We start from the raw sequence: 26,787 nt of genomic DNA, 5'->3' as shown, positions 1-26,787 counted from the left end.
CTATAATTGGTAGATCATCTGTTTGTATCTTTCCTTTATGTGTCTTCTGGAGCCTACTGTTCGAGGTGAAAGGAGAGATATTAGAGGCTTTAGGAGTCTGCCAGAATTTGCTCGACATTCCTGGTGGCTTCATCAAACTATCTTTCTCTGGAAGCTGCAATGGATGTGAGCTGTTGCTGTCCTCTTGCTGTGATTTTTCAAAATATCCCTTGTTTGAGTTAACCAACTTATGGTTCTCCAATTCCTCAAGATGTCTTGCTTGATGACCTTCCAAAGATCCTGCTCGTTGTGGAGTAAATATTATTTCCAAGTGGATGTCTTCGATTCTTGGATCTGCATTATTTTCGAGCCTTTGTTCATGGAGAATCTTTATTGCTTCCATGCTAAATTCTTCCACGTTTTTAACCATATCTCCTTTATGCGCTGTATTTGGGAACTCATCTGTTGTAGCTTCCTTGTCGTCACTTTCTGTCTCAACTTGCTGACTCAGAGGAGGGGGATCTTCTGAATCAGATAGTGTATGGATCTCCAACACCTCATTGTCTTTTTCTTTATTCTCAATCTCAGTTTTAGACTGTGCCTCTTTGGACATGTTCCTTTGTTCTGTACCCTTGGTGGCATGCTTAACTATTGAACTGGAAAGCTTTGTTTTGCCTCCTACAACTTTATCTTTATCTGACTGTTGTTGTTGTAAAGTGGTGCCCTCTCCACCTCTGTTTCTATTTTTGCTGATTTTATTGGCTTCCTTTCCGATCTTGCTTTTATGTTTTTTGTCAATCTTACCTTTCCCATCTGCTGTGGATTTGCCTTTGGAATCCACTACTATTACTGATTTCAACCTTCCTTCATTGTTTCGACAAACTTCTGATCTTCTATTCGCTGAATCAACAACGTTGAAAGAGTCTTCCTTGATCCTTTTGTTAATCATATTCCTCAACCACGGGAATTTACTTCTGAAATCAGAATTGAGAGGAAGTATTTGGGAAATCAGAATTAATATCATATGATGTCTTGTTAGTGATTAATTTCTTTTGAAATACCTTTGAATGATTAAAACTAGTGTTAATAAGAACTTTAATACTGTTGCAGCAATAGAAAGAGGCATCGATCCCTCTGAATTCACCTATAGCAGATCCTATGGAGCTAATGATATCAACCTGACATAACTCTGGAGGTAGGGAGGGTATGATGAACCAGGTTGGGATCAAGCATTCTACCTTCTCTATATGAAAATTAGGTGACCATTCTAAGAATTTAACACAATGACCATTGAAAAAGCATTCAGATATTGAAATAAACTCTCTTTTGAGAGATTCTTCTTCGCACTTTAGAAATAAAATTCTGTTTGAGTACCGAGAAATACTTACCTGATCATCACAGTTATCCTCCAACCAATTAGACAGAAGTGGAACATCATTCTCAGGACCATTCCATATGGCAAATACTCCTTTTTTGAGGCAAACATCCCAGCTTTCTTCAACCACTTTGTCACAGACCTAAATAGGTTTATCTAGGTTTTTGCTCGGGGATACTCTCAGGGATGTTATGGGGGTCGAAGGCGGAGATTTGTTAGTTCTCCGGCGATGGGGGGGAATATAGGATGATGGATAAGCTAGCTTAGATTCGGATCTGACTGGTGGCGGTGTTGGAGGGGAGCTGCTGAACGACTGATGGAAATTAGGGTTTGCATATTTAGTGAGATTAAAGATCCGTAATTGTTTGCCTAAGAGCTCAATCGTAAAAATTGGATTCAGCGATGTGATAGCGGATGAGCCTGTGGAGATAGGAGGAGCGTTTGGAATGAATACCTTGCTGAAACTCTCATTGTGGTGCGATTGATGCCTGTCCATCCAAAGCTGGTTGAAAGATTCACCTGGAGTACCTTCGAATGGTGCAAATCTATTAGCCGTCGCCACAGAATATTTGGCTTCGCAACTTTTGGAGGGTTCCCAGTGACGCTGCCATATATATATGGAAATTGGCTTTTAAAATAAAAATAATTTTTTAATTTTGTATCATTTAATAAAAAACTATTAAATAATGTATAATCTATTATTTTTAATGGACATTATTATATTAATAATATTCTTAAGTGATTTAATTATCACTCAATAAATATTATTAATATAATTAATTTTGTTTAAATAATAAATAATAAATTATCCAATAATTGTTAAATAAATGTATTAAATACTTTATAGTCCATTACTTAATTGATATTTATTAAGTAAATGGATTATAAGTTATTCAATAATTATTACTTAAAGTGCAAGATAAGATATTTGATTTTATCTCTAAAAGTCAAACAAAGATATTTTGGAGAGTTATGGCAATGTGTACAAGGTCATATTGATGGGATTTGAAGGTCAGAAAGTTATTACTTTTCAGAGACTTTTTTGTGGGATATTTTGAGAGATAAGAGTGCATCAATGAGGGGTCTTTATGTTGATATTGTTGAGGCATGACTTTTGAATCCACTTGTACACTTTTTGAAGACATTTTAAGGGCTCAAAATTGGCCTTGAAGGCTGAAATCGACCGAGGAGTGGTTGTTTGCATTTATGATGTAGTTCGATGGAAAAAGGCATAAGTATGAGCTGAAGGCTGATTTGTAAAGAGTTCTGGTTTTATGCAGATTTGGGGCTCGTGATTTTTACAGTCATTTTCCTCATCTTGGCATACTTCTTGTAACTCATTGTGAGACATGCAGATTTGTAACACCTTTGAGCAGTAATACATAGTGTGTCCCTTCTCATTTTCTCTATTATTGTGTACTTAGTGTTGATGCAAATTCATTTGATGTTCTTCCTTGAAGTTGTGTTTCATGTTGGTGTCTTTATGCAGGAGAATCATTCTTTGTAGGTTATAAGTTGTATTGGTCCTAAGAATCAGTCTTAGTTTGTGAGAGTTTTCTCCTCCTAAGGATCGAGCTTATTCAACCTTCTTATAAATTATTTATGCAAAGATCATGTTATTGAAACTGTGGACTAAGTTTTATGTATTCCGACTTCTATTGTCTGTGGGTTATCTGTTAAGGCTCAAGGATACGTTTTGGTGCATCACCATAGTTTAGATTTCATTTCTATTATCCTTCTATCCCTTTTCTTTAAAAAAGCTTAGTTTTAGGACTTTAGGTGAAGTATCATAAGGAACCGGCCTAGAATTCGGAGATTTACCCCAATTTTGGGTAACCTACAGACCCAAGAGTATTTCCATGTTTCTAAAAGTGACTGGATTTTAGAACTCAGTCAAGGGTGGAACTTTTAGAGATAACACTACCTACCATCCACTTCAATGGAAAGCGTCTTTACTACTTTTCTTCCAGTTGTGATTATCTTTTGCTGAGGTTAGCCATCCTCTCCCTAATAATGCATCATACCCCTTCTTCTCCAGGGAAATCACCACAAAGTCCAAGAAGAACTATTGTTTTCCAATTACTACCTTTTGTCCCATTGGAGTTCCTATTGGCTTGATTCTGTGCTGGTCTACACCCACTAGATGGAATGTGGGTGGTGAGAATGTAAGTTTCCCTAGTGCCCTCCAAGTCTCCTTAGGTAGGATGTTCATGCTTGAACCTTCGTCGATGGTAGTATTTGATAGTTTACTTCCCATTATCTTCATTTCTACCACTACAAGTGTCCTCCCCTTTCCTGTGGTGAATAGGGTGTTAGTCTCTTTTCCCGCTTGTGCTTCCTCTTTCTTCTCCTCCTTGGAGGGCACTCCTTTGATACTCGCTCCTTGTGTTACTGCTACCCGCAACTATAGCGCTTCTAATAGATCTGCAATTTTCATGAGAACGGTGGTCTCTGGTACTTTTTAAATGATGTTTGATACAGGTTGGGCGGGTGGAAGTTTGGTCATACTTTCTTTCCCTTCCTTTGCCATGTTACCTCAAATGTCTTGTATGGCTTCTTCAAATCTTTCTTTCTTCGTAGCTACATCCCGATGTGTAAGTTTTTATGCTTGCATTCTCGTGATGGTTAATATTTCACTTCTTGGTTTTGCAATGCCCAACATGTTCACGCTTTTTTGTCTAGGGCAATTGGCATCGTCATTATTACCCGGTCTGCACCATTGACAACATTCCTCCGTTCAGTCCTCCACCATTCTGGCAGTCCTGAGAAAAATGCCCCCATTCATTGCATCGCCTACATTGAATCATGGGTCCTCCTTTGGAATCGTACTTGATTGCTCTCTTGGGTGTGTCTATTATTGTTGTTATTGCTTCCCCACCTATTGTTTCTATACCCTCCAGGTAAGGCTTTTGTAAATGTGTTTCGTAGAGGGGTGGAAGGCAGTGTGGATTGTTCTCCTTGGGTAAAGAATACTTGTGTCATGACTTAAAATTGTAGGGACAATCCTTAATTGTGTGACCCAACACTTGACAGATGTCACAGAACACTTTGCACAGGCATGTCCCTTTTGCGTGGGCAGATCTCACTCTATATCCATTGCGCGGATGCAAGAATCGACAAAGGATGATAGTGGTACTATCTTCATTTTTCTTCTTAAGGACGGAGTTAACCCTTTGATAAACCACTTCTTTTTTACTCCATTGGCAAGTTTGTTGTCTTGCTTCCCTATCAATTCCTTGAGTTTTGCTGCTATATGCTTTGACAGATTCATTTTTCCCTTGGTGTGTATTATAAATTTTTGTGACTATCTTGTCATCATGCCGTAGAAGTCTAACTTCCTCCTCAAAGGTGGTACAAAGGTCCTTCCATGTGGTCTTCTTCACAGCCTTCAAGTCTGTATACCAATCAATAGCTATACCTCTTAGCGTGTTAGGGAACGCTTTTAACCATTCATCTGCATCATTTTCTCCATTGGCCTACCATATGGTTATACACGTTTTACAATGACGTACAGGGTCCTGGATCCTTCCTCAATAAATTTAGGGTGTTTTTGTTTGTCTAACACCATTCTCCTTCCACTCTTCCCTACTGCCAGGACGCTCCCTCCTGTCGGGCTAGATTATTGGGTTCTTGGTCCAATAAAATATCCTTCCCTTTGTGATTCTCCTTCTGTCTAGTTGGAGCTTAGTTCTTGCCAATGCTCTCTTCATGTAGGGGTTTTTGAATTCTTCCCCCTTTCCTTCCTAGTGCGTCTGAAATAGTCAAGTTGGCTATATTCCTATTGTGTTTTCAATCAACCTTTCTTCGATTTGATTTGCACTTTGAGAGTTGTTCACTAGTCCCCTTAAGTGGCGACGTCTTTCCTCCTATTGGTGGCGACGCAAAGTCCACATGGAAGCTTCCCCCTCAGTTTCTTCTTTTGGCACTCGCCTGGGATATTTATTTGGAAGCAGAGGCATGAATTGTTTTAGTGTCTTCTTATCTTCCTTGGATTGTCATGCTCCTCCAGTTCCCGTGAACTTCTTTTGGTGAAGTGTTGGAGCATTTGTTGTCTTCTTTGCTCTCTTTTTGTTTCGGCTCTTTCTTCCTCCACGCATACCAAATCTCTTTCCAATAGTCAAGGAATTTGTCCAAGTAGATTGTACACCATTGGTGGTACCGAAAGCTCATCCTGTACCGTGCTTTTTGGAACCGCTCTCTCTCAGCTTCCCTTTGCATGTATTGGTTGAATGAAGCTTCCTAGGCAACCTCCAGATCTTGTGTCACCTAATCATTTATTATTTCCTCTTCTTCTCCGTCACTGTTTGTTACTTGTATTCGTGGTCGGATGGTCTTCCCCTAACTCCATCTTGTCTAGTCAATGACCTCTAGGTCTAGACGGAGGCGCTACCGCCAAAATGTAGAATGGTTATCAATGCACAATGTAGAGAACAATATAGCATGGATTCAATTGTACCAACATGACATTCATTACAAGTACCAAAATATCAAAATGGCGAGGAAATGTTATTACTTTATTGATTACCAAAAAACATGAGTACATCATCCAAATTCAAAAAATCTTATATAATGGTCAATTGGTTGGGAAAACTAACAGACACAGCCCCTCACTTCCTAACTACCCTATCCTAACAAAGCTTAACCAGTTCTAATTATAATATTAATTTATTACGTACTATAGAGACGTTAATATCATGTAGACATTTCTTATGAAAGATTGAACAATTCCAAATGTCCCATATCATGTCTTTTTCCATGAAATAATAAAACATTGGAATGCTCAAAATCTTTGTATTGAAAACCTAAATTTCCAATAGGGAGACTCAAGACACTAATGATTTCTAAGATCATGTGAAAACAATGATGCAGGAGCATCCTAGGCTTGCCTCCAATTCTGCATGTTTGGAGGGATTTTGGTTAAGTATTGAGGAGCATCAAATTTGGATTTTGGTGGAGTTATGCTTTCATGGTTAGGGATGTGTTGGAGACACATTGGGGAACCTTTCCTCATGATTGCATAAAGATTGGATGGATTGAGTTGAAGTTTGAGCTGTTTGTACCTTGCTGCTGGAATTGTGTTTTCTGGTTTCTAGGTGCCTGTTGCAGGACATGTAACTAATTTTGCGCAATGAATGAGAGGATGCACACTTCAGGGATTAAAGAGGGCCTAGAGTACTTCCTTGTGTCAAAGGCACAAGTTCTAATTCATCATAAATTGGGAGATATGGCAATTCTCCCGGAGTATCGATTTCTGGCAGTTTTCCACAACAGTTTTCTATGGTTGACTTTTGGGATGGATGCACACTTATCCTTGGTAAATTAGCCTTTGCGCCTTTAAGGGGTTGTAGAGGACCTAAAGTTCTATGTTCGGTTTGAAGCACGAGTTCTAATTCAATTGGAGTTAGGAGATATCGCGATTTTGCTCGGATATCGATTTCTAGACATTTAATTGCTGTTGCAAGCCAACTTGTGGCTCTTCAAGAATTTAATGTTAAGTTTTATTTAATTTGTAATTGCTAGGCCGACTTGTGGCTTAGATTGGTATAAGTAAGGGTCTTGTGGAGTCTTTTAGTCATTGAGTTGGGGATGGAATGAAGGATAGATGCGAATTTGAAGAGCTAGAGCTGAACTAGAGGATCTCTTAGTGGACCTGAGGGTACAAGTGTGGATTCCTCTTGGTGTTCTTATCCAGTTGTGTATTTGGACTTGTTGAGATTGGTTTTTTAAAGTTGGATCTTGCAAAACTGATTTTGTAATTTGTTGGTGAATAGATTGTCTTTTCCGATTAAACAATAATCCACTCTATGCCCAAAACTTGGAAAATCCAATAATATTCACAATAGTTGGGAAAACATAATACTTATTTGTTTCCCTCTGCATTTATAGGTATAGCTCCCTTTACAAAGATTTATCAATAAGCTCAAAAGAAACCAACAATAACTAAATACACACTTTTACTAGAAAGTGCATAAGGATCACTCACGTACTTTTAGGTACTGAGGTAACAATTTAGATACTTATTTACATAAAATAAATGAAAAGCTCATAGTCCTGTCACCAACAATAATCGAATTGGAATCTAAACACCACCATAGTTCAAATTAATCATGCAAGAAAATAAATGAGAATAGACCACAAAGAAATAGCAGTAGATATTACATGTGACTGATTATCATAAGTCACAAAGTAACCATGATCAAATTGCTTCAAACACCAAGTTTTAAAGCACAATAGAAAGTGACAGATATATATATTCAAAAACTTCCTTCAGCACAAAGTCTTTTGAAAAGCATTCATATATATATTATATCTATCTATCACTATTTCTATCTAATTAACTTGAAACAGTACTAACTTTGTCAAAGTGTAAGTTTGCCTTCTAATAATCTAACCCCTAACTAGTTAAATGCCCCAACATTTATAATTCTTACATATCTGAAAAGGCCTCTATTAAAGCCCAGCCTTTCGATTAAAAACAGTTACGAGCAGCAAAGATAGCTTTTGAAACAGTTGTAAAAGAATAAACAGAAAGTAACTGATTTAACTAAACTTCATTGCCAATTTTCTCTTTGTCAGCTATGGTTTGCTTTACCACCTTCCAGCTCCTGAAGGCATTTGCGAATTCCTGCAGTGCATAGGAATATGGGTTTTTCAGGCTCAACAATTTGGACTTGCAAGCATCCTTCTGCCATTTCAGCTCTTTAATTCTTCAGCTTTACCATGGCATGAGATTCTTATTCAGATACAACATCGATTCGATATTTGCCAGTGTAGTGAAGTTGTGAGGAGTAGGTGTATCATTGTCTTTGATTTTTGTCATAGTGTCATTGAAACTTCTTGTTAAGACCTCAGAGTCCATATTTCCTTCTTCGAATTGTGGAATCCCTCTCTGATTTTTGTCATAGCGTCATTGAAACTTCTTGTTAAGACCTCGGAGTCCATATTGCCATCTTTGAATTGTGGAATCCCTATGGGATTAACAACATGCATATCCTTTAGGAGCTCTTTGTGCATCCTAGCGATCTCAATCTCCACTGATCGCATTTCCTCAATGGCTTCTTTTGTAAATAGATTCTTTCCAACCCATATTACTCTTCAAGATGAATAGCATGCATGAGTCCACAGTTTTTATGGGATTTTTACTAGGAAATTTCAGTACTCCGTATTTTTCAACCTCATTAACCTGAAACACAATGGCTTGGCATCAATTCTAATTGGCTTCCCATATTGGCACGAGGGTTTGAATCTCACCCAATAGTGTCTCTCCCTCTACACATGTGGTAGTGAAGTCCAGGATGAATTTACTACCTTCCTTTATTATGGAGGCCTCCCAGTCATGTACTGCATCCGAGAGTAGTTTTCCCCTTTGCATCTATTTGACTAACTACTGGCTATTTGAGTTGGGATAAAAAGACTGTGGGGTATGAACGAGTGGGAGAGCACCTAAATTCATCAACGAATCTATATAGGCGGCCATGGTAATTACCAGTGCCTTGAGCTCTTTCTTTTCTTTGCTATCTTTCTCTGATTGGGTCAGCATGTGATCTACAGAGAATTTGGAAAAATGATTACTTGTGTCTCTGTTAATGGCTCCTAACTCCATAGTACTGACCTTAAAGCCTTCAACTCAATTTCTCTAGATTCATTCTTCTGTTTGTATGTGGCCACTTCCATCATTACTTTTTCCGTTATTGGATTTTTGATCAGATGTGCACTACTTTTTAATTTCTTCCTCTTTGAGCCACGTGCTGCATATTTGGTAATGATATCCTTAATAGGTGTAGACATAGGCTGTAGATTCCTCTTCTTGTTGACCGAATTAGACAACCAAGACGGGATAGCAGGAGTAGTGGAAATTCCTTGAGCTTCCTTGGTGGGAGTCATGAACTTGGGTTGATCCGGTTTAGGAGCTTCAATTAGCTATACATCACCATCAGGATTTTCCAAAAAATTGAGTTATTCACCTAAACCCTGTCCCTAAGCCATCATTTTCTCTTTTTGAATTTACTGCTGCATGAGTGCCTTGGATTTGGTCTTGGATCTGGTTCTAGGGGTTGTGGTTTCTATAGGAGATGGCGTCCTTTTCTGCTTATTAGGGGTCTACGAACTACTTGCAACATGAGATGAAACCAGAATGTCAGAAGCTAGTGGTTTAGAGAAAGAAACCATGTTTGGAGATTTTCCAATTTGCTTTTCATTGACAATCCTCATGTTTCTTCTCCTTAGCCAGTTATCTGTGTAAGTGAGGATAGATCTGGTCCTCAAGTTTATATCATCCTCTTCTCCTTGGCTCCAATCTACTTCCAATTGTTTCAACTCACTTGTCTCTTCCCATCCTAATTCCACAATGTCTAAACCATCTTCAACCACCTCTTCTAGTTGGAATTTCAGCTTTAGAGAACCAATTTGTGGAAGTCTTAACCTCGAGTGATCTCTTCTTAACACTTCTTCTTCATCATTGCAATCTTGCCATAAATCTTCTAAATGTGGAACTGTAGGTGATTGGCCTTTTAAACAAAGAACTTGGGCTGCAAAACTTCTACTATCAAAATCCCTCCTCCCCTGATAGGATCCAAAATTGAAACTAAGTAAATTGCTTCCGATGACTGAGTCATTAATCATGTTGCTGCAAGTTAAATGGCCAAGCTTAATAGGAAAAATTGATTCCCAGTTTTCTTGAGGTAAGTTGTCCTTAATCACTAAAAACAACTGTCTACAGACTTTGGCTAAGACAAAATAATCTAGTGCATAACGAGGCAGTTTCACTAGTTCTTCAAATCTACCTACTCTCAAATAGGTGAATTTAGGAAACTGAATAAAATAGCACCCATAATTTTGAATCAACTTTTGGGCTTGTAAGGAAAACCTTGGCATTGGTGCCTTTTTTAAGCTCAAATGTACACTCTCTATTAGCACGTCATGCACTTTCTTAAAATCTTCTAATTCTCTATCTCTTTGGAGCAGAGGGCAGTATTAGTAGACAGTAACATCTTCACTCCAAGTTTCATGTGGAATAGAGGTAATATTACTAATGCAGGCAATGCAATAGGTCAAATAGGAAGCCATATAAAAAATTTCTCTAGATTCCCTAGCATGCTTAAGTTGGCTTCTCAATGAACTCGCAATTACCTCAGCCCAATCCAACAGCTGTTCTCCTTTCAGAATGATTTCTACATAGCGATATATCTAGTCTTCAAAAAGAAAAACATCTGCTGAACCTTTAACCCGGTGTAACAAGACCATGAGGTTTCATATGGTCTTTAGTGACTATTTTGGGCAACCTTGAACCACCTCTATAGTTTATCTCTATCCACTTTCTAGCCATGGTGTTATTGTACTTGTTTGGACTTTCTTGATACTCCACTAAAGACTGGGTAGGACTAAAGGCAACAAAGGTACATTCAGGCAGACATAAAATTGGGGAAATGGTTTCCCTGGAAATAGTTAACGTGGATTCCCCATCTTTGTTCAAAATGCTTTTGGTTCTTACAACGTAGTGGTCAATGCATAGCTGCAGTAACTCAAGACTCAAAAGGGTAGGGAGAAAAGCAAGAGCTTCAACCAGACCAGTTGTCAAAATTTCCATACAACCATTAACTTCATCTGTTTGTTCAAGGAAATTTGCTTGTAATTTCTCAACCTTGACACCCTCTAAGTTAGTATCAGTAATAATAGGTTTACTATACTCAAAACTGGAAACATTTTGGAAGAAATGTAGAACAAACTTCATTTTAAATAGGGAAATAAAAGCGCAACACTGATTCTTTCTTCGAAATGTAGAGGGTAGAGAAAAGGGGGAGGGGTTTCTTGTATTCTCACTTGTAGTTTGTTGAGAAAAACCAGACTTTTTTGCTTCGCTTTCTGTCGCTTCTCCTTTAATTCATCCTTTCGCACGATAAACAATAAAATGGGAAACTTGTGTTCCTTTAAAGGGAAAGGAGAACATACAGGCAGAAGTATAGCCTCATAATGAGGCATTCATGGTGAATTAGTTGTGGCCTGATTTGCATGATTGAAACCCATGACAAGACCTCTTTATTTAATAATTCCCCTTTGCAGCTGTCTTTGCAATGATCGCCTATTTCTAACAAACAATCTATGTTTCAGGTGAGAGATTTCCCCCTTCCAAGTCATGATGACAACCATTCTCATGTTTGAAATGAAATTAATTAAATACAACCTCCAATCATTGCTTCCTGACACCTCAATTAATGCCTCGAGAATCGGGAATCCTTAGGGAATCGCGAGCACTTTTCGCCAAAAAACTTTCAGTAGTAGAACCACTTCGAATTGCTTCGAACTAAGGTTCAAAGGGGTTCAAAGCGGTTCAAAAGAATATCCTCATAACGCTTAGCGGGTCACTTGCAAGAAAAATGTTTAGTATCAAATCCTTTGGTTGAACTTCTTTGAACTACTTTGAACTGAGGTTCAAAGGGGTTCGAAGAGGTTCAAGGCATAAGAGATGTGACGGATAACACAAGGTAAATCTCCATATGCAAGGCTTGATGATATTCAGAAAATATGAAATTGAGGAAGGCTGGTTCAATAGCTAACTTGGGCATTCCAAATGAAAACAGAGAAAAACCAAACAATGGCGACTCAAAATAAGGCTAACAGGGGCTCCGACTGGGACTGTGCACTCAGAGTACATAGAGAACTCAAAATAATGGAAATACAACTAGTACAAGGAAAAACCTAAGTAGAAAATGAGCAAACCTGTGCCATCTAGGTAACTCAAGCGTAAAGCATTTGGACCAACAGTTTCTGTAATGATAAATGGTCCCTTCCACAAAGAATCAAATTTTCCATGTATTCCTTTAGGCTCTCTCCTTTTGTCCCATAAAAGAACTTCATCCCCTTTCAAGAAGTTGCGAGGTTTGGCTCTCATGTCAAAAATCTGTTTTACCTTCATTTGATGCTCAGTAATATGATCAACAAGTTTATTTCTTTCTTCTTCCAACTTGTTCAAATACATCACCCTTTTCTCTAAAGAGTCTTGGAAGAAGCCGTCTTCGATTACAGACTGCAAATTTGCGGCGTACAATTCCAGAGGCAAAGACACTTGGGCACCTACCTCTTACATCAATTCAAATGGGGCCATGCCAATGGCTCTTTTAGGAGTGATCCGATCAGCCCATAAGTCTTCCTACAACTTTTTGTGCCAATTGTGGGCATTATCAGCTACCAATTTCTTCATTATGGTAATCAAGACCTTGTTACTAGATTCTGCCTGCTTGTTTCCCTGAGGAAAATAATCAGAGTGAGCTAATGATATGCCATGTTCATAACAGAAAAGGGAGATCTCTTCAGATGAAAAAAAGGTTGCATTGTCAGCCACTATCTTTTGAGGAAGCCCAAACCTGACAAATATATATTCAACTAAGAATTCACACACCACCAGTGAGTTGGCCCTCTTAATTGGTATGGCCTCCACCCATTTGGTGAAGTAAGCTATTGCTGTCAATAAGTATAGATGGCCAGCACTAGATGGAGGATTTAATGGCCCTATGAAGTCAATATCCTATTGATGGAAAGGTTCATCAATTACTACCGGCCTTAGCGGTAAAGCTGCTAATTGAGGGCGATCAATAAAAAGTTGGCATTTTTCATAGTTTTTCACAAAAGAATACGCATCCTTAAACATACTCGACCAGTAGAAGCAGTTTCTAAGGATTTTGAAAGCAGTTACATTAGATGAAAAGTGTCCCCCACAAACATCTAAATGATATAATTTCAACAATATTTTTTGTTGTTCACTGTCTACACATCTCAAAAAGGTTCCATTCATTCCTCTTTTATACAACACACCGTTAGAAATTACATATTTTGCTGCCTTCAGTCTGAGATTTTGTTTCTCTTTATAACTCATATTCACGGGGCATTCACCATATGTCAAAAAGTACACTACATTAGAGAACCAACGATCTGTTGAACTTACCAACAAAACGGAAGGTGTTACTTCGGTGCTCTCAGGCGATGATTCTTTATTTTCAGCTATTAATTTACATAAACCTCTTCCTCCTATCAAAGAGGTAGGTTCGATGGTTAAATCATAATCTTGAACCTTTGTTACCCACACTGCTCTTTTATTTACCCCGATCTCATGTTGACTTAGTATGCTTTTCACTATTGTTTCAAGTACATAGACAGTTGAATGAGAATGCAAGATGTAATACCTGAACTGTTTTACAGCCTTCACCACAGCGAACGCATGCTTCTCCATTTGAATGTATTTCAATTCATGTTTCTTTATGGGAATGCTCATGAAAGCAATCGGGGCTTCATTTTCTTTATCATCTCTCTGAGTTAAGATGCTTGACAGAGTGTGTTCTGAACATAGCAGTAAATAATAAAATCCTTGTTAAAATCAGGGCTTACCAACATGGGGGCGTTTGAAATAGCTGTTTTAATATCTTCAAAAGCTTTCTTACCTTCCTCTTGCCATCTGAAAGGATGTTTCTCGCTCATCATGCTCAGCATCTGTCTCACCTTTTCAAAGAATTCGGAGACAAAACTTCTTTAGAAATTAATTTGACCAAAGAAGGATTTCAAATCGCTTCTATTGGTGGGCAAGGCTAACTGCTGTATTGCTTTCACTCTGTCTGGGTCAATTCCTATGCCTCTCTTTGAAACAACGTGCCCGAGCAATTTGCCTTCTTCCACAAAGAATACAGACTTTTTAGGATTGAGAGATAAATTGTGTTGTCTGCATCGGCTCAACACCACCTCTAAATCTCTCAAGTGATGTTTCCTCCTTTTGAAATATACAGTCAAATCATCAAGGTATATTACAATTATTTTATCTCTCAAATCTTTTAAGGAAGAATTCTTTGCCCTTTGAAAAGTTGCCCCTGCGTTGATTAGGCTGAATGACATTCGATTATAAGCAAAGCTGCCCTAGGGAGTTATGAAGGTTGTTTTGTGTTGATCTTCAGGCGCAATGCTGATCTGATTATATGTGGAGTATCCATCGAGCATTGACATGAATTCAAACCCAACAACTATTTGCAAAACATGATCCATAGTGGGGAGTGCGTAATTGTCCTTGAGGCTGGCTTGATTCAAATTCCTAAAGTCTACACAAATTCTTATTTGGCCATTTTTCTTTCTCATAGGGACGATATTCGCTATCCAAGTTGAGTGATGAATTGGATATATTATATGGGCCTTTAACATTTTCTCCACTTCTTTGTAAACCACCTCAAACACCTTCGGGTTATAATTTCTAAGCTTTTGCCTGAAAGTGGCTGCCCGGGTTTTAGAGGTATGTGACGTCTGAACTCACCATTTCTGAAGTTCTTCAAATCTTCGTATCCCCATGCGAAGACATCTTGGTACTTGGCAAGAAGTTTAAGCAAACCATCCTTTTCCTTTTCCAAGCATGTCTGGCCAATGGAAATCCATTTGGGATTTTCTTCATTCCCAATGTTTACCTTGTCATGTTCCTTCAGATTCTTATTGAGATCATTCTCTCTTGAGATGCCACTATCATCTTTCCTTCCGAACAAATGTTCCAAAGAAACTAACCCCTTTGAAATTTTATTTTCCTTTAGCTGAATAACTTCTCCTAATTTAGCCAACTCCTCTTCGACTAACTTACCACTCTTTTCCGAACCTTCAAAAAAAATGTTAGCGAAGTTCCCAGCACATTCAATGAAATCTCTTAATTGTGCATCATTATAAAATACCTACCAATGATTTACATTATCTGGGACTCTAGGTCTGTAAATCATTTCAATTCTATAAGTGTCACTTTTGAACTCTGGGTGTGGTAATAACAAAGAGGCCGAAACAGCTAAGGATTCAGCTTTTGTATTTTGAGAGCGGGTTACAAATTCTATTAAGAAAGCATCTAAAGATTCAATCTCATCCCACACTAAATTTCTATAGTTTCTCAACTTATCTTTTTTCACAGAAAATTGTTTTCTTACTTGTTTTACAATAAGTTCAGCATTGCCTCTTGCTCTCAGTTGCTTTATCTTCCTTGCTTTGGCTTCCTATAGTACTAGGAGCAGGACTTCATATTCTGCGGTGTTATTTTTATTGTGGAAATCCAATTTAAACGAGAAAGGAAACACTTCTCTCGAGGGGGAAATCAAAATAGCTTCTGCCCCTGATCCCAAATTAGAGCAGCTGCCATCAAATTCCAAAATCCACAAGGTGTCCTTACAGTCTTCTATATTATCCTCCTTGGATTTATCATTAGGCAAAATGACATAATTTCCAAACTAACATTCTTGATATTATATTTGGGCGTTTGGATTGTCCGAGGACACCACTGTGTATTTGTTCTTAGGTTCTGGTTCTAGTTTTATCTTCTTTTTTCCTACCGGGATATAAGCCTCAGACCAATCCATCTTGATCTCTCCACCCATATCATTGCGGAAGGTTCTACTGAGCAACATCCCATAACTAGCTGGTATGTCAGCTCCTAAGATGGTCAGTTTCAGCCTCTTATTTGGGCACGCATAAAGAACTGCTTGTACATTTTTCACCTAGCCAACAAGGGGGACTTGCTTTCCATCCATGGAATAGCAATGTACATAAGTTTTGGTGAGGTCCAAGCCAAGGGCCTTAGCAACAAGGGTTGGCATAATGTTGTCAAAGGCTCCCGAGTCTATAATACAATTAATGAGCTTTTGTCCATTTGGCAACAAAGACTCATAGAAAGGATTAGGTTTCCTTTCTTCTACTTCTCCTTCTACAACATTAACAACTGGCTCTGTATTGGGGGAACACTCTGTTAGGATTAAAACACAGACAAAAATAACAATTACATACAAATATAACCAATAACAGAAAATAATAAATCACACAGAAAAGAACACAAGGCACCAAGATTTAACGTGGTTCACCCAATCCCTGGGCTACGTCCACCAAATAGCAAGTCCGATATTATTACGATCCAGTGAATACAACCTGATTACAATCCGTAATCCCTTAAAGCTCAATACCACCGCAAGAACTAATTTCGCATCACAACTTAATGAAAATACCTAACCCTAAGCCCTTTTATGCAAGTATCTTATGTCATTTTAGGGTTACAACATGTCGGCCATATGTCGGCCATGGCCCCAAAGAATTTATGAAGTATGTACAATATGTTCCTGATTAGTCACCACAATCTAACAATCTCCCACTTGGGGAATGATTAGGCTTCACACTCAATAACACACTGTATGTCTATCAGATACAAAAATTGGTTTCTCCAGAGATATTTGATTTTCAATCATGTGGTCAGCAAATTCGGCATTAGTAACAGGTCCTCCTTTCACATACTGGACTAACTTATCCAACTCTTTAGGATTCATTCTTAAATATTCAGTCGAGGAGATGGATATGGAAGAAGATTTACAAAAATCTACAATGTCAAAGGCAGATGTACCAGTGGGTGATTCTGTCTTGGATAATATCTTGAAATCTGCATTGTTCGTTGGATCATCGTGCATGTGTTCCTTTCCTTTAGAACTGGAAGCGGTCATGTTAGTCCCTGGATAAGACTTCTGATTTCTTTGGTTCTTGGTCATGACAGTGCAAGCAGGATCTTGGAGCGTCACAAAAGCATCGCCTCCTCTTTCTATGTCAGATTCATATTCAAGAAAATAAGTGTTTGCATCCTCACTTTCTCCCTTTTCATTTACAACTAGTGATTCAGCGCTAAGAGCATCTTTTGCCAACTGAACACATCTTAACTAGTCCGTGCAAATTTTCCCATCACGATCCATAGTCAAATGGAAGGAACACATAGTCTCCTTAGGTACTCCTTTGATTTGCAACCTTGGTTGAGGAGCTGTCAAGGACGGGGCTTTACCATGGCCTTGGTGTTGTTGATGTCTATTAACATCTTGATAGGGGGATTGGTAAGGGCCATGAGGTCTATTCTGTTGTCTTTTCAACATAGCTATGTCATTCATTAACCTCTGCATCAAAGGGTTTGTGGGGGCAGAGGTAGAAGTAGGCCAAGAAGATTGAACATCCCTTCTCCATTTACTACCAATAATGAATGCATTTTCTAACTGGATAGCCAGTCTTTGAGCGGCTGCTAAGTCAGCAACTGCATCTTTATTGAGGTGAAAACTCACATCTGGGGAAACTGCGTTAACAAAGAATATTTTTTTATTTTCTCCATTAGGTCTGGAGGCAGTTGGGATTCTCTCAACCAACCTATTGAATTTTTCTACGAATTCCCTCATGGGTTTGTGCATTTCCTTCCTCAATTGACTTAGCTGAAGTAACAAGGAACATTCATTGTCAGGGGTTTTGAATCTGGTTTCAAACGCTGTTTTCATGTCATCCCAACTAGTTATGGAATGTTAGGGTAGATGGTTGAAGCAATCAGCGGCAACATTGGTTAATGTTCAAACAAACAACCTGATAGCAATTTCTTGGGTAGGAACACTTATAACTCCATAGGCTGTATGAAAGGCACTCAGGGGATCGTCTATAGAAATTTTTCCATCCCCACTGAACTTGGGCAAAATTTCGGTTGCACCTTTGGGCAACGCAGTGGGATTGACCCCAAGATTCAACAGGCCTATATTCTGCCCCCATGGTTGGTTGATAGCCATGTTTGGTAGTACAAATTGCAAAGGCCAGATGTTCAGATGAGAAGGGACTAGAGCTTTTAGTGGAAGCAAAGATTGTACCAAAGGTGAGAGAGGGGAAGGTTTGGGGGGAGAATTGGGTCTGCTACAGGATTTAGTTTTCTTCTTCTTTGGGTCGTTACAATCAAACAGAAAACTCAAGTTCTTTAAAGGTTCTAAATTTTCATCTAAAATGCCCCATTCTCTTTCTCCTCTTGTGTACCTCCTTTTAGCCAGGTCTACTTCTTGTTTAAGGTCTTACAGGGGGTCAAGGGAGTCTATTTACTACTGCTTCTTCTTGAACTTTTGGCACACCTCTCAAAAGTTCAGCACGCTCTTCCTCTCTTTCAAGCACATTCAATGCTTGTTGAAATTGCTAATTATTCTGGCGTAATGTCCATGCGGCAGAGGTTAAATTAGAAAATTATATCTTCTTGTGTCTTCAAATCTGAGGTCAAGCTGCAACATAGGAAATACATTATCACTCGGTAGGACCATTGTATTTCATTACTGCTTTAAGAAGCTTAGCCTTCTTCTCTTCAAGGACTCTTCCCCAGTATAGTCGCCAAAAAAATCTTTTGGTGAACAGATTGTCTTTTCTGATTAAACAATAATCCACTCTATGCCCAAAACTTGGAAAATCCAATAATATTCACAACAGTTGGGAAAACATAATACTTATTTGTTTCCCTCTGCATTTATAGCTACAGCTCCCTTTACAAAGATTTATCAATAAACTCAAAAGAAACCAACAATAACTAAATACGCACTTTTACCAGAAAGTGCATAAGGATCACTCATGTACTCTTAGGTACTGAGGTAACAATTTACATACTTATTTACAGAAAATAAATGAAAAGCTCATAGTCCTTTCACCAGCAATTATTTAACTGGAATCTAAACACCACCATAGTTTGAATTAATCATGCAGGAAAATAAATGAGAATGGACCACAAAGAAATAGTAGTAGATATTACATGTGACTGATTATCATAGCTCGCAAAGTAACCACGATCAAATTGCTTCAAACACCAAGTTTTAAAACACAGTAAAAAGTGACAGATATATATATTCAAAAACTTCCTCCAGCACAAAGTCTTTTGAAAAACATTCATATATATATATATATATATATATATATATATATATATATATATATATATATATATATATATATATATATATATATATATATATATATATTCTATCTATCTATAGCTATTTCTATCTAATTAACTTGAAATGGTACAAACTTTGTCAAAGTGTATGTTTGTCATCTAATAATCTAACCCCTAACTAGTTAAATGCCCCAGCATTTATAGTTCTTACATGTTCGAATAAGCCTCCATTAAAGCCCAACCTTTCGGTTAAAAACAGTTACGAGCAGCAAAGACAGTTTTTGAAACAGTTGTAAAAAAATAAACAGAAAGTAACTGATTTAACTAAACTTCATTGCCAGTTTTCTCTCTGTCAGCTATGGTTTGCTTTACCAGCTTCCAGCTCTTGAAGGCATTCGCGAATTCCTGCATTGCATGGGAGTATGGGTTTTTCAAGCTCAGCAATTTGGACCTACAAGCATCCTTTTGCCATTTGACCTCTTTAATTCTTCGGCTTTTCCGCGGCATGAGATTCTTATTCAGATACAACATTTATTCGATGTTTTCCAGTGTAGTGAAGTCGCTATGAGTAGGTGTATCATTGTCTTTGATTTTTGTCATAGTGTCATTGAAACTTCTTGTTAAGACCTCGGAGTCCATATTGCCATCTTCGAATTGTGGAATACTTGTGGGATTAACAACATGCATATCCTTAGGGGCTCTTTGTGCATCCCAGCGATCTCAGTCTCCACTGATCGTATTTCCTCAATGGCTTCTCTGTAAATAGCTTCCTTCCAACCCATATTACTCTTCAAGATGAATAACATGCATGAGTCCATAGTTTTCCTAGGATTTTCACTAAGAAATTTCAGTACTCTGTAATTTTCAACCTCATTAACCTGAAACACGATGGCTTGGAATCGATTCTAATCGACTTCCCATACTGGCACGAGGGTTTGAATCTTGCTAGATAGTGTCTCTCCCTCTGTACATGTGATAGTGAAATCCAAGATGAATTTAGTACCTTCCTTTATTATGGAGGTCACCCAGTCCTATACTGAGTCCAAGAGCAGTTTTCCCCTTTGCATCTATTTGACTAACTGCTAGCTATCTGAGGATTTGGGCTCAAAAGACTGTGGGATCTGAACCAGTGGGAGAGCACCTAAATTCATCAATGAATCTATATAGGCGGCCATGGTAATTACTAGTGCCTTGAGCTCTTTCTTTTCTTTGCTATCTTTCTCTGATTGGGTCAGCATGTTGTCTGCAAAGAATTTGAAAAAACGATTACCTGTGTCTCTGTTAATGGCTCTTAACTCCACAATAGTGACCTTAAAGCCTTCAACATCAATTTCTCCATATTCATTCTTCTATTCGTATGTCACTTTTCCTGTTACTGGATCTTTGATCAGATGTGCATCACTTTTTAAATTTCTTGCTCTTAGAGCCACAGGCTGCATATTTGCTAATAATATCCTTAACAGGTGTAGACACAGGCTGTAGACTCCTCTTCTTGCTAACCGAATTGGACAACCAAGACGGGATAGCAGGAGTAGTGGAAATTCCTTGAGCTTCCTTGGTGAGAGTCATGAACTTGCTTTGATCCAGTTTAGGAGCTTCGATTAGTTGTACATCACCATCAGGATTATCCGAAAAACTGAGTTCTTCGCTTAAACCCTGTTCCTGAGCCATCATCTTCTCTTTTTGAATTTCCTGCTGCATGAGTGCCTCGGATTTGGTCTTGGACCTAGTTGTAGGCATCGTGGTTTCTGTAGAATTCGACGAACTACCTGCAACATGAGATGAAACCGAAATGTCAAAAGCTAGTGGTTCAAAGAAAGAAACCATCTTTGGAGATTTTCCAATTTTCTTTTCATTGACAGTCCTTATGTTTCTTCTCCTTAGCCAGTTATCTGTGTGAGGATAGATCTGGTCCTCAAGTTTATATCATCCTCTTCCCTTGGCTCCAATCTACTTCCAATTGTTTCAACTCACTTGCCTCTTCCCATCCTGGTTCGTCAATGTCTGAACCATCTTGAACCACCCCTTCCAGTTGGAATTTCAGCTTGAGAGAACCAATTTGTGGAAGTGTTAACCTCGAGTGATCTCTTCTTAACACTTCTTCTTCATCATTGCAATCCTACCATAAATCTTCTAAATGTGGAATTGTAGGTGATTGACCTTTTAAACCAAGAACTTGGGCTGGGAAACCTCTTCTGTCAAAATCCCTCCTCCCTTCATAGGATCCAAAATTGAAACTAAGTAAATTGCTTCCGATGACCCAAGCATTAATCATGTTGCTGTAGGTTAATTGGCCAAGCTTAGTAGGAAAACTGATTCCCAGTTTTCTTGAGGTAAGTTGTCCTTAATCACTGAAAACAAGTATCTACAGACTTCGGCTAAGACAAAACAATCTAGTGCATAGTGAGGCAGTTTCACTGATTCTTCAAATCTACCTAATTTCAAATAGGTGAATTTAAGAAATTGAATAAAATAGCTCCCATAATTTTGAATCAACTTCTGGGCTTCTAAGGATAACCTTGGCATTGGTGTCTTTTTTAAGCTCAAATGTACACTCTCTATTAGCACGTCATGCACTTTCCTAAAATCTTCTAATACCCTGTCTCTTTGGAGCAGAGGGCAGTACTAGTAGATAGTTACATCTTCACTCCAAGTTTCATGTGGAAGAGAGGTAATATTATTAACGCAGGCAATGCAATAGGTCAAATAGGAAGCTATATAAAAAAATTCTCTAGATTCCTTAGCATGCTTAAGTTGGCTTCTCAATGAACTGGCAATTACCTCAGCCGAATCCAACAACTGTTCTCCTTTTAGAATGATTTCTACATAGCGATACATCTAGTCTTCAAAAAGAAAAACATTCGTTGAACCTTTAACCCGGTGTAACAAGACCATGAGGTCGTGAACATGAGGTTGCATATGGTCTTTGGTGACTATTTTGGGCAACCTTGAACCACCTCTATAGTTTGTCGCTGTCCACTTTCTAGCCATGGTGTTACAATACTTGTCTGGACTTTCCTAATACTCCACTAAAGACTGGGTAGGACTAACGGTGGCAAAGGTACATTCAAACAGACGTAAAACTGAGGAAATGGTTTTCCTAGAAATAGATAACACGGATTCCCCATCTTTGTTCAAAATGCTTTTGGTTGTTACATCATAGTGGTCAATGCATAGCTGAAGTAACTCAAGACTCAATAGGGCAGGGGGAAAAGTTGCAGCTTCAACCAAAGCATTTGTCAAAATTTCCATACAACCATTAACTTCATCTACTCATTCAAGGAAATTTGCTTGTAATTTCTCAACCTTGACACCCTCTAAGTTAGTATCAGTAATAACAGGCTTCCTACACTCCAAACTGGAAATATTTCTGAAGAAATGTAGAACAGACTTCATTTTAAACAAGGAAATAAAAGCCCAACACTGATTCTTTCTTCCAAATGCAGAGGATAGAGCAAAGGTGGAGGGGTTTCTTGTATTCTCACCTATAGTTTGTTGAGAAAAACCAGACATTTTTCCTTCACTTTCTGCCACTTCTCTTTCAATTCATCCTTTCGCACGATAAACAACAAAATGAGAAACTTGTGTTCTTTTAAAGGGAAATTAGAACATATAGGCGGAAGTACAGCCTCATAATGAGGCATTCATAGTGAATTAGTTGTGGCCTAATTCATACATTGAAATCCATGACAAGACCTCTTTATTTAATAATTCCCCTTTGCGATTGTCTTTGCAATGATCACCTATTTATGACAAACAATCTATCTTTCGAGTGAGAGATTTCCCCCTTACGAGTCATGATGACAACCATGCTCGTGTTTGAAATGAAATTTATCAAAACACAACCTCCAATCATTGCTTCCTGACACCTCAATTAATGTCTCGAGGACTAGGAATCCTTAGGAAATTGCGAGCACTTTTCGCCCAAAAAATTTCAGTAGTAGAACAACTTCGAACTGTTTCAAACTAAGGTTCAAAGTGGTTCGAAGTAGTTCAAAAGAATATCCTCATAATGCTTGGCGGGTCCCACCTGCAGGAAAAATAGTCAATATCAAATCCTTTGGTTGAACTTCTTTGAACTACTTCGAACTGAGGTTCAAAGGGGTTCGAAGAGGTTCAAGGCATAAGAGATGCGACTAATAACACAGGGTAAACCTCCATATGCAAGGTTTGATGATATTCGGGAAATATGAAACTGAGGAAGGCTAGTTCAATAGCTAACTTGGGCATTTGAAAAGAAAACAGAGAAAAACCAAACAATGGCGACTCAAAATAAGGCTAACATAATTGCTATTTGTAATTGGCCCTAACCCGGATGGCCTTACAGCCAGGCATATTGCATGTAATCAGTTATATTTTATGAACAAATTATTGTAATTTGGTATCAGATCTTGCATTGTTGCTTCTTGTTGTTGTGTTTCCACTATGTGGTTATATAGCTGGAGGCTAGGACATCTCCTTTGGGGATTCTTCTGCCTTGAGCTGCATCAAACAACCAACTCCAACGAATCTAGTGTGAGAAATTCAAAGCATGAACCCCACTACATGAAAATTTGGAGGTACATGAGTACATAAAAAGTCATACTTGTGAAGTAGAAGTCAATGGGCTTGATCCAAACATGCAGACTGATTGCTCTACAAATCTAGTGACCTCTTATGGAGTACATGGTTTCAAGGATGACCACAGAATCCAAAATTTAAGGCACATGGAATCTAATTTTGAAAATCAGTGCAAAGAAAATAGATCCTTGAGGGAGGTGGAAGATTGATGTAGAGTTCAAAATTCATGTATCGCTAACTTTTTAAAAAGCTTAGATACTTTTAGCTGTCTTTCCATCCTTCTGCCACAGTCCACAAGCTGCAGGACTTCCAAAAAAGGTGGCAGTTACTTCAAAGATTTTGCAAACAACACTAAGCCTGGATGCAACAGTTAGGCCTATAATAGGCTCTAAGACTCCAAACAAACCTGCAATTTCATTTTAACTTCCAACATTTCCCTCAACATGATACAGCAAAGACCATAAACTAGTACGGTTACTAATTTACCCTTATAAATAATACATTTTATGCTTATTTGCAATGAAATATTATTGCAAATTTCACTCTTGTCAACTATTTATATGTGGGAGTCTAATATGGGAATACCCTCTATGTCACTTGTCATACAAATTCTGTAGCATTCTATGCAACTCGGGGTGCTACTTGGTCTTCATTTGTGTAAATTTTTCCAGCAGACATGGACAATTTAAAAAGGTAATGATCTGAATTAACTACACATTTAACAGAAGTTCCAAAATAGTCTTCTCTTTATAGAAATTTCAAATTTATACTGGTTTGATCCCCCCTTCAAGTGACAATTTCAAACGCTCAAAGGGTGCAATCCTATGGAAGGTGGGATCCTAGAGCATTGCAGCAGCACTAAAAATATTCAGCAGGTGCTGCTGAGATTTTCTAGGATTATTTCAAAGTGGAAGTTCCCATTAATTTTGTAGTGGAGTTCATGTTTAAAGGCTCAAGCTCCACAATTGTGGAAGTTGGTAGTCTCACAAAAAAATTTATTTAGTATATTCTATTTACATGTCTAAATAACAAAAAAAGTTTAAAAAAATTATTGATGTGAATTGGGATTTTTTATATGATTGGCATGTGGCAGAAAAAAATCTTAATTTGGTGGGGCAATTTCGAGACCCCCATCTTTGCCACCGGCCAGAATTTGCACTCTAAAAAATCTCCTTGGAATCATCTATTTGGTCTTCACTTGTATAATCTTTTGTCCAGCAGTTGTATCAGACACATGGACAATTTAAAAAGGTATGGATTCAAATTATCTAACAGAAGTTCCAAAATAGTCTTCTCTTTATACAATTTCAACCTTTACACTGCTTCAATCCCCTCTTCAAGTGACAATTTCAAACATTGTAAGGATGTGGTCCTATGGAGTGTAGCTTCCTAAAAAGAATCTGCAGGTGCTGCTGAGATTTTTTAGGATTATTTTAAAGTGAGAGGACGCATGAATTTTTTAGAGGAGTTCATGCTTAGAAGTTTAAGCTTCACAATTTATGGAATCTGGTGGTCTCGTGTATTTTTTTATTTAGCATATTCAATTTACATGACTAAATAACCCAAAAAAAAAAGATAAGAATTGGAGTTTTAAATATGATTGACAGGAAAATAGCTTAAGATGGTGGGGCAATTTCTAGCTCCTCCACCTTTTCCACCCACTTGAATTTGCACCCAAAAGTATGGGCTGCTACTTTTGAGGAAGAGATTCCAATTAGTTCTGTAGAAAAAAAAAATATTCACCTCATGGAACTTTCCACTCCATAAAAATACATCCCAAAGCTCCCCTCATGGGTCTGCACCCTAAACCATAGTGCATTTTACTTAGCACTTCTCTGCCTTTCCCTTATATCGGACGGAACTCTGAGTTGGCTTTGACACTTGAAAAGTGTGTTTATCTTTAGCTTTTCTTTGGATCTTGACTCTTGCTGATTTTGCTAAATAGGTTGCATGCTGGAGGAGTGTGCTTAGATGTTTTCCAATCTTGTTTACAGACCATGCTTTGCCAACTCCTTTTGTATCCACAACTGGAACTACTATGAATCAGGAAACTTTCATTCTTCATTTTGCATGATCCATCCTCAAGTAATCTGTAAGCACGTTGATCGAAAGACTGGACCATGATCAGATAGCTTTGCAACTTGGCAAAAGGAAAAACTTAGTTGACATTGATATCATGGTGATAATGACCTGATATATGAATACAAAATTGACTGAATGCAAAGTATCATAGAGATACCGACATGAATGAACCAATTACCAAATAGCAGTTTGGATTCATATTGATATTCAGTTATTGTTTTCACTCTTAATGTAAATTTTAATTATACTTTCTTATGTTGCAGAAACTTGTTCACAACTTTTGACACCACAAAACAGGGTCGAATTACACTAGATTTCAACCAGTTCGTCTATTGTGGTAAGGGAGATTTTCTTCACTCAGGCAAAAGTTTCCCTTTAAAACCTGTATGCTAACTCTGATTAGCTGGCTAGAGTCTTTCTAACACATGTTGTCTTCCACTGTGTTTCAGCTGCAAATTGTAGAATTTGAGTTTCCATGGGGATGTATTCAAAATTTAGCAACCAGGATAAGGTTGCCCTTTGAGTTGGGAGAAATGCTATTAGTTTTGTTAAACTTTGTTTGACTCTGCGTCAGTTTTTCCAGTTCATTGAGATTTATACTGAGATGCTTCTTGAAGGAGCACATTTGCCTGTCTAATTTCAGTGATGTATTATATATAGTCCTCTATTGGTTCTTTGGCACTTTGATCTGTTCAACATCAAACCAAAAACCAAAACAACACAATGTAGAATAGCATGGGAAGGAAATATTTCAATCATACATTAGGAGTCAATAAAATAAATGACAATTAGCCTTGCATGATGCTGAGCATTTGTATACAAAACATGAGCAGTTCTTAGGATCTATTTTCTCTTCATTAGATAGAGTTTAGAGTGGAGAATTTTATACCGTTCAATTTCAAAATGCATTTATATTGATTGAAATTTTTAAAATATAAATTGGAAGACTAATGAGGCCAATATGCTTATATGAGTTAACAAGTATAGTCAGTCAATACATGTGCCCCAAGCCAATAAAGAACATGGATATGCAAGGATCTTGATGGAGATGGAGGTGCCCTAGCTTGGTTGCAGGTTTGCATGCGGGGGT

General features: G+C 38.0%; 1 protein-coding gene across 4 annotated transcripts in view; it reads left to right on the top strand.

Annotated features, from left to right (window-relative positions):
* The window catches only part of LOC149566687 (uncharacterized), a 289,371-nt gene extending 262,875 nt beyond the window's left edge, over positions 1-26,496 (top strand). For 3 of the 4 annotated variants that reach the window (XM_089820000.1, XM_089819997.1, XM_089819995.1), the window contains 2 exons: positions 25,961-26,034; positions 26,147-26,496. In XM_089820000.1, coding sequence (XP_089676126.1) covers positions 25,961-26,034; positions 26,147-26,166 — 94 coding nt within the window. In that variant the 3' untranslated portion in view covers positions 26,167-26,496. The remainder of the gene's footprint in view (positions 1-25,960; positions 26,035-26,146) is intronic. The other variant, XM_089819998.1, reaches the window with a different exon arrangement.
* Positions 26,497-26,787: the final 291 nt, after the last annotated feature.

This window comes from Cupressus sempervirens, chromosome 3, assembly GCF_028749045.1.
Source record: "Cupressus sempervirens isolate cs-2001-9-10 chromosome 3, ASM2874904v1, whole genome shotgun sequence".
Lineage (NCBI taxonomy): Eukaryota > Viridiplantae > Streptophyta > Pinopsida > Cupressales > Cupressaceae > Cupressus > Cupressus sempervirens.
The sequence above is the reverse complement of the archived record's forward strand: the minus strand, read 5'-3'. Positions and strand labels throughout refer to the sequence as shown.